Raw genomic sequence first — 8,941 nt, forward strand, 5'->3', positions numbered from 1 at the left:
AATGCTGCATGGCAGAATTTTAAAATAAGTTCTGCAAAGTACAAATTTCACTATCTAAAATAGCATCCAGAGTTGCTCACCATCCTCTGTCACAAGAATATGAACCTAATTAGATATTGGGTCTGCCATAGTCATATTATTGATTTTCTGTAGGCTTTTTAAGCTAATCAGAAAGACAAAAAAAAGCCAATTTTTGAGTGAGGCTTCATTTTTCTATTGGTGCTTAAAATACTGGTCAAAAATTTAAAAAAAATGTTACTGTTGTGACTAATAAGTAGATGGTAAGTCAAAAATGCCTGTGGGGAACTTTCTTTAAGTTTTGAGTGGGTTTGCTCTCCCTCTTTGCTCTTTAATAAAACAGAAATCAGCCATAATGGACTGTCATGGCTAAGTGTTGCCTGACTTCAAGGGTCAGTGACACCTGTCTAGGACTGTCAACAAATGCTGAAGGGATGGTTCACCTCATCTGGCTCTACCCATCTAACACTGTGAGTCCAAGCTTTGAGCTCCTTTCCTAGTCCCCAGAGCTAGCCCCACCAAGGTGGGTGTTTCAGGTGAATCATGCTCTGGTGTTGCTGCTTTATTGCGGCTTCTGCTGGAGACATGCCACATATGGATCAGGGTGAACAGGTTATCTCCAGCTGGATCCTCTTCCTGGCAGTCATTGCCACTCTGCTGTCCTCAGCCCTGATCTTGAAGTGTTCTTACAGATCTTACGGGCCATCAGCCCTGACTTGCCTGTGCTCCACAGGCAACTGGAGAGCACCTGCTGCCCCCAGAGCACAACCCAAACTGGTACCATACAACTCCTGGAAAGGCAGTCCTCAAACAGGCTGGAAACCCCCCAGTTCCTTGGAGGGCTATCCAAGTGGGGAGTAGTCCTGACTTAAGTCAGACTTCAAAACTTGAAGGTTTTCTGGCTTCAGCTTCCAGATTCTGGTTTTTGTCATGGTTTTGATCTCGTTTTAAGGAGGCTTTCAGAAGCTGGCATCCAAATTCAATACATGATGAATGAGCTATATTACTGACAAAGAAACACATGTATGCATTTTCTTTATATTTCCTACACTGCTTCCCCCAAGGAAAGTTATGTGGTGGCTACAGTCAACTTACTTTGAAACTTTTCAGGTGCTCAGGCACATCTACAAAGTAAAATGCTATCCAGCATATTGATGTGCTCCTATAGGACTATGTGCTCATAAGATGCCCTGCTGCACTTCTATTCATATTACTCTAAGCACCAAATCCAGCTCAGAAGCAGAATAATCTGTCTTGATTTTATGTTAATTGTTTTAATAGTTTTATGACCATAATTTACTCAGTGTTTGATGAGAGGGACATGACTGTAGTTACATGCTCTTTGTGAGGCAATGATCTGAGTAGCCGAGGCACTGCAATTTGATGAGAAGTGACAGACATTGATCCTTTCATTTGAAAACTACAAGGTTGCTCTTTTCCACCCCCACAAAAAAAAACAAACTTTTGAGCATTCTAGACCTGTCATATACATATTTTCTTACAGCTACTGATCCCATCAAAAGATGAGTGACAAAATTTCCTGAACAGAATTTATTTGAACTGTTCTCATTAATTCAGTAGTTCCTCGGCTTTAAGGATATGACTATGTAGTAAATAAACAGCAGGTATTTGCAGAATAAAGGGTTGTCTTCAATCTACTGTGGTCACCAAAAATGGCCTTACTTCCACATTCTTTTCAATTCCCTTGTACTTAGATGAAAATAAAACTATTAGGTGGGTGTGAGACAGCTTTGAATATCAGTTCTGTGATCAGCTATTAAAGTAGCTCTTGAGAGGAATCTGGACAGAGTGAATCTGAGACTAATCATATGAGGCTCAACAAGGCCAAGTGCTGGGTCCTGCCCCTGGGTCACAGCAACCTCAGGCAGTGCCATAGGCTGGGGGCAGTGACTGGAAAGCTGCCTGGTGGAAAAGGACCTGGGGGTGCTGGTGACAGCAGCTGAACATGATCCAGGGTATGCCCAGGTGGCCAAGAAGGCCGATGGCATCCTGGCCTGGATCAGCAGTGGTGTGGCCAGCAGGAGCAGGGCAGTGACCGTCCCCCTGGACTCGGCACTGCTGAGGCCACACTTTAAATCCAGGGAGGGGCAGCAGAGATGGAGAACGGTTTGGAGCCAAGTCTTACATGTGAGGTGTTTAGGCTGAATTAGAAGTGTTCAAGGGGAAGTTTATCACTCTCTCTGATTGCCTGAAAGGAGTGTGTAGCCAGGTGGGGTCAGTCTCCTCACCCAGATAACAACACCAGGGGAGGTTTAGACTGGATGTAGGGGAAATTTTCTTCAAAGCAAGGGTGGTAAAACGTTGAAACAGACTGCCTAGGGAAGTGGGAGAGTTGCTATTCCCGTAATGTTCAAAAAGCATGTGGGGTGTGGCATTAGAGGACAGAGGTTAGTGGTTGACTTGGTGGTGCTGGGATGATGGTTGGATCCAATGGTCTCAGAGGTCTTTTCCCACCTAAAGGATTCAATTTGATAATTTCAGCTGTGTTTAATCACTGTTCTCGTGTCTTGTCTGAGGAAGTGCCTGACAGTTCATTTTCTTATCAGCAAAGTCTATATACTGTGCTTGTTCTTCTTGATATAAAACACAGGGAAAGTCCCCAAGCTGTCAAATAACTGTCAGGTCTGTTAACTTAAATACAGTCCACATCTTTGCTCTCATCCCATTGCATACTTTGATTTGCTCTCAGCTGGAGAAATCAGATCTACCTACCCATGATTTTACAAATTGCCAATCATCTGGATTTGTCATATTTTGCTGGAAGACTTCTTTAAAGAAGGAACTTATCATGGGTTCAGTGTCAGCATCTGTACTTGATTTTAAAAGTATCTTTTCTTAAAAAAAGCATCTTTGAAGACGTAGTCTATTTCTAGCTCTGTAATAATTGCAGCAACCTGTTTGGGTTCAGTTCCTTTGTGCTTGGGATGACAGTGTGATACATCCAATTGTCCTAATGTCCATGAGGATTTATTGCATATATGGATGCAGCCAATGTTTGAAATAAATTCAAAGATACTATATTTGTAGCTTTAAGAAAAAAGTAAAATTAGATGTTTCTGCATTTCTAACAGGGCAAAGTAATTTTATTTTCCCAAAACAGTACAGCAGCCTGTCTATACCTTGCTTAGGCACAGTCCTTCCTCTGAGTATCACATAGGCTAAATATGAATTTCATCACAAAAGGGAGAACAAAATAATAGACTATATTCAGTGCTTATCACTTTTGTGCCTTTTAATCACTTTTAATGCCTTTTCCAGCCTCAAGGCATTAATAGCAGGGAACAAATGGTGTTGCCTGAGTGCTGCTAACCTGCCTGCCTTTCCCCACCCACCCTGCACAGCATCTCTGGTTGTCCTTTGGCAAGTGCTTCACATTTGCTTTCTGCGACTTTCTAATTCTGTTGAAAATGCTAATACTCTGTTGATCTGACACACAGCCCATTATTCCCTGTTATTTCCAAAACCATCTCAACTCTTGTATGGTGTGAAATGTGGGTGCTTCAGTGGTGGGTCCTGCTTCCCAGTTGGCCACTGGCTCTGGGAGGTCATGCACTTAACAGACATCTTCCCCTCTTTGAACAAGCAAGAGAAATCCACCTGATCTAGCAGTCACATGGCCAAGCTAGCTCATTCTTACAACCTACAACCCCCTTCCTAGGGGTCTTGAGACCATCTTGACTAGATAGAATTTTTTCAGAAGTGTCTATTATGATGTATACTTCCCTAGGAAGTAGTTCTGTTTTCTTGTTTGCTTGACATTATTCACAGTAAATTCTTCAGAAATCATTTAGGTTGAGGCAGAGATTTTTAAGGTAAGCCAACAAAACTTAGATTCCATGGAAAATTAGTGGTATCTGACACATATTTTGTGCAGGCTCCTTCATCTCCTTCTGTCCTTCACAACTATTAAAATTTTGGACAAATTCTAATGATAAGTGCTTCAGAAATTTCAGATTGTGTAAAGAAATGTTCCTTGTTCTTAAGAATTTCATCATATTTCATGAAATATTGTACAAGGGAGAGGAGGGACAGGACAACTCACATAGGTATGGGACTGCAAAAATGAGCCAAAGGAAACATGCTTGATATTTTGCATGCAAAGGAGCAACTCTGGACATGGTTAGGAAACTGCACGATATAAAGATACCTGACATAGGAAAAAATACAATCTGTCCAAGCTCCACGACAAACAATACAGCAGGAAGTCAGTGTGCAAAGAAAGATCTGGAAATTGATCAAAAATGTGTCCAAATTAATGCTGGCCAGGGCCATTAAGGGCTGTTGGTGCCCTTGAGGCCCCAACGTTCTCAGCCTTAGATCTCAACAGAGATCTAATTCAGTTTTCTAATTCAATGCATTTTTGTTGATCCTCCCAGGTGCTGAAGTTCATCCCTGAGGCTGGGCATGCCAGAAGAAGAGGCAGAATCAGGAACAACATGTCCTTGGTAGATATACAGCTGGATCACCATGAGCGTTGTGATTGTGTCTGCAGTTCAAGACCACCCCGATAAAAAAGGAAAAGGAAAGAAATAAAAGAAAAAAGCCAGACACACTAATTGCATCTTAATGGACATTTACCTTCAAGCAGGATTGCTCTGAGGACCTTTACTCACTAATCATTTGAAATTTGCTACTAGCCTGCCTTTGCAATTAGCAAAAATCATTGCTGTTGCTGATTAATGTCATGGCAACTAAACAGATATATCATACATTTATGTATCAGCATCCAAGAATTTAGGATTGTGGTTATCTGTAGCTAGATTCTGAGGGTTGAGATTTTAAAAGCTCAGCTGCAGTCCTTAGACACACAGTGCCCACTGAATTTAAATACCAGATATGTAGGTATTTGTGGTAGCCAGCAATGAAATAACATTGCGTTTGTTTTTCACTCACCAGTTCCTACACTCAAATTCTGCTCCTATTTCTACCTCCTCAGCTCTCCTGATGATAGGTAGGATTTTATGGTGGGTATAAATGAAGAGAGAATTTGAGCCTGAAGGAGTGCAAAATGGTTTTCCCCACTCTGGGAGGGAACTTTCCAGCATTCTGGCCCAACGCAGTGAGATAGAATGCATAAAATCCATCATTTCATGAAATTACACATCAGCGCAGTCAAATCTCGCTGTTCGTACTCGAGCAAATCGTGTGCTGAAATTAGTAGATGCTTTGCATAAGCCAGGACACTGAGGATGGTAGGGGATGCAGAGGCTGGTGCTTCTGCCCTGGTGGCTCCATGGCAGCCACTGCCCAAGTGTTTCTGCACGAGGGGGCTCCTGCCAGCTCCCCAGGCAGATGCCTGTGGGCTGGAACTGATTTTGATCACTACCTACCTGACCTGGATCCATGCCCCTTGCCCAGAGTGGCCCCACAGTTGCCCAGGAGGAACCCCCTCTACACAAGAAGGGAGAGACAGGTCTCCCCTTGGATCCTCCTCGCAGCAGTTCGAGGAGCGCCGTGCTTTCCTGTGGAGGAGATGAAGATAGGGCACCTGTTTGTTGAAAATATTGATTTGTTTTGCAGTTGTGTTACTGGGAAACAAAACCGTGTTTGAGATTTAATTATCATTATTTGGTTTGGGGTTTCTTTATTTGTTTTTTAACTTTGTCATATATGCATTAATCTTAGTTATCTGAGGTTAGTTGTCTCATTCCAGCCCTGTGTATTGCCATGGTTAAAGTGTTGACAGTGAACTTCTTTTTTATTTGATTGCATTTTGCTGAAGCATATTAACTCATTAAGTAATGTCTGTCAGTCATGGAAAATGTGCATCATTTATTAACTTCCAGTAGAATATTAATAAATAATAAATTTAATAATAAATAATAAATTTAGCACTTTAAAAGCTACAGCATAGCTTCCTATGCCTTTTAAACTATTACAAAAGTGCTCTAGCTGAAAAAAGAAAAGAAATCCTTCCAAACTAGCTTTAAAGATATTCGAATGCTGCTCCAAAAATGTAAAAAACCAGGCAGATTTAAGTTTTGCATAGAATTGGAGGATTGATCATGAATGTAATAGGGGGAATAGGGTGGCACATTTAATGGCTGAAGTTTCATGTGTTATAATAGACATAGGCTGCATCAACTCATCTTGTCTGTGTTGGCTCTTGTCTTTTTGTCTCTGAAAGAGTGAAGTAGGTTGACAATAATGCATTATAATCAGTGGAAAATAGCATGTACTATAAAATACAAGGCCTTCAAACCAGTATGTTTTAGTACTCCACAGGTTTGTTACTAAAGTGCCCTAATGTTCTCATTTTCCCTCTTCATCAGCTTAAGTATTTTGTAAGTGCTTTTTTTATCATTTTACCAAAACTTTGCTGAAAGATCCCTTAGAAATATTGTGTTACTTTCTTTCTTGTACTGTAACCTTGGAGATTTAGAAAGTGTGGGGGGTTTATTATTTATATTAATTTTTCCTCTCTGGCTCCCAGATGTCTGTTTAAAAATGCTCCTGAATACTTACTTGGGAAGTGATTCATCATTTTTCAAAGCAATTCACATTTAAAGAGCAGCCCTGTAAGCAGAGATTACCACCTTAATTTTGTAGTTCAGGACTATTTAAAGAATATCTCGTCCTTTTTCTGTCTCTAGATTAATAACAAGATTGACCCAGCCCTTCCATAAGTTCTAGCTAAGTTTGGAATAAATTTGCATGCAAGACTTGAGCAGTACGGATTGTTTTTGAGATACCACACTCCTGTTTGTGTCTCTGACTGAGTCATGCCTAAGCACTCTGATTTCATAGTTAGCATTGGTTGCAGGACACACAGGTTTCACAAGGCTTTGTGCTCTGAGTGGTCCTTTAATTCTCACCCCAACAGCCACGTGTTGTGAGGGATGCTTATGCCTCCTGATCAGCGGATTCAGCCTTCTCTGGGAGCCTGAGTTACCCCCAGAGGCAACTGGGAAAGGCTCTCCCATAGTGTGCCTTAGTCCAAGGGTTAAAATCACCCAGTTTGGGAGCATTCTTCTCTCTCCTTTGTCTATATAGGAAAGTAGAAATTTGATTTGGACATCTGAGTGGAATAGACAGAGGTAGATAGTATGAATACTCCTTTTAAAGACTGAACAGCTGACAATTCAGCTAACTGAGCTAGATAAAGGCAGCAGTGGATGCCAGGATCCAACAGAAAAAAAATCAGATACAAAAAAAAACCAAAACAACCCTCTTGCTTAATGATGTGTTTACCTTCTTAAATACAAGTGAAGCTTGTCACAGAGTTTACAGTATTACTCCTGGGACACTTACTAATTAATGGAACCATTCACTGCTTCCTGCTGCCATACAGACACAATGGTCCCAGTCAGTGCAGGAGGGTCAAGGATGGGCTTCATGTGGAAGTGTGGGGATGATAACATACATGTGAATTAAGAAAAATTCCCCAAAACCCAAGTCCCCAGATGGAGTGACCCTGGTGAACCCAAATATCAGCAATTTTTTTCCTTTTTATTTATTAGCTGAAATTGCAAAGGTGTATCTCCATACTTTTGTCTTTGTAGAATAGTTATGTTGTTTGCATACTATTTTAACTAACACAGAGCAAAGCTGTTAAAAAAACTAATTTGAATCCGTTTTATTGGTGGAATTGGAAGCCCCCAAAATAAATATATTTTCAAAGGCAATTCAGAAAAAGTCCTCATTTCAAACCACTCATCAACTTTTTATTTACTATAGTCTTCTGGGATAGAGCCTACTTTCTCAAGTGCAATCTATGTATATTTTTTTTATCTCAGTTAAATGCAGCTTTCCTAGCAGTACTTTTTACTTTATGCAGTATGTAATGTGTCTTATCTTGATGAAAAAATAAATACTGCTTTTGAAAGAAGATACTCTGAGTGATTATTCATATTTGGATGAAGTAAAACCTGTTATTTACTGAAAGACATTTCCACAACATGACACCATCCATACTCACAAGGTCTCCTTTTGAATTTTAGCAGTCGTTCCCAGGAGCATCAGGGAAGGACCAAAGCTCAGTTTTGGGATAATTGAGTTTGAACCCCTGAGCTGGCAGAGCTGACAGCTTCCTTGTGGAGCAGCAGCAGTGTGACAGCAGCACAGCATTTCTTAGAGCTGGATTAGGGCACCCCGCCATATTTGGTGCTGATCTCAGCCCCTGCAGGCTTGGCTTGGCTCCAGGAGAGATGTCCACACTTGTCTTGCTATAGCTGCTCCTTCCTGCTAGAGGAAGCTGCTGCAGGAGCTCTGTCTCACCTGAGCAAGGGCAGAGCTAAGCACCCAATGTGTGCAGGGCAGCTGAAGAAGCCTAGGGCCTCTCAAGCTGGGTGAATTTGAGCTCTGCTTCTGAGATTGGGCATTTCCTCCAGCTTTGCCAGCAGCAATTTTAGCTGTGTTGCAGCAAATAATAACCTTCAAAGCTTTGGTAACTACTTTCAATTTAAGGTTCTTGTGTTAAGCTGAAGCTGCCTTAGGCCTTCACTGGACTGAATAAGAACATGAAATTTTTTCCCAATTGATTATTCACGAACTAGATCCCCTGTCTGATAAGGGAAATGCAGATAGCATACAGTAGTCTGGGAACACAGCTTTTTAGTCTGTCCTCGTGCATGAGCACCTTTTTCTGTACAATAATGCTACTGATCTGAAACAGCCATTCAGATGATCATATTTATCCCCTTTGGCTTGGTCCTTGTTACTCAGAGAAAAAAAATTACTGTGTATTTTTTCCTTTTTTTTTTTCTAAAAAGGCAGTCAGAAGAGACATTTTCTAACAAAGGAATCATTTCTCTTGTGTACAGTGAACAGGGCCATAGTTAACAGGTAAAGGAGATATTTTTTGCCCTTTGGAAATGCACGGAATACACTTCCTAGAGAGCGACTCAGCAACTGCAAAATGTTCAAGGATGGCATAAAACTCCTCCCACCTTGGTGGGTGCCT

At 41.1% G+C, this 8,941-nt stretch overlaps 1 protein-coding gene across 4 annotated transcripts in view; it reads left to right on the forward strand.

Annotated features, from left to right (window-relative positions):
• PDGFD (platelet derived growth factor D) overlaps positions 1 to 7,850 on the forward strand; it is a 140,440-nt gene extending 132,590 nt beyond the window's left edge. For all 4 annotated transcript variants that reach the window (XM_058863924.1, XM_058863938.1, XM_058863931.1 and 1 more), the window contains one exon: positions 4,416 to 7,850. In XM_058863924.1, the coding sequence (XP_058719907.1) occupies positions 4,416 to 4,550 (135 nt within the window). In that variant the 3' untranslated portion in view covers positions 4,551 to 7,850. The remainder of the gene's footprint in view (positions 1 to 4,415) is intronic.
• The last annotated feature ends 1,091 nt before the right edge of the window (positions 7,851 to 8,941 follow it).

Source organism: Poecile atricapillus, chromosome 1 (assembly GCF_030490865.1).
Source record: "Poecile atricapillus isolate bPoeAtr1 chromosome 1, bPoeAtr1.hap1, whole genome shotgun sequence".
Taxonomy (NCBI): domain Eukaryota; kingdom Metazoa; phylum Chordata; class Aves; order Passeriformes; family Paridae; genus Poecile; species Poecile atricapillus.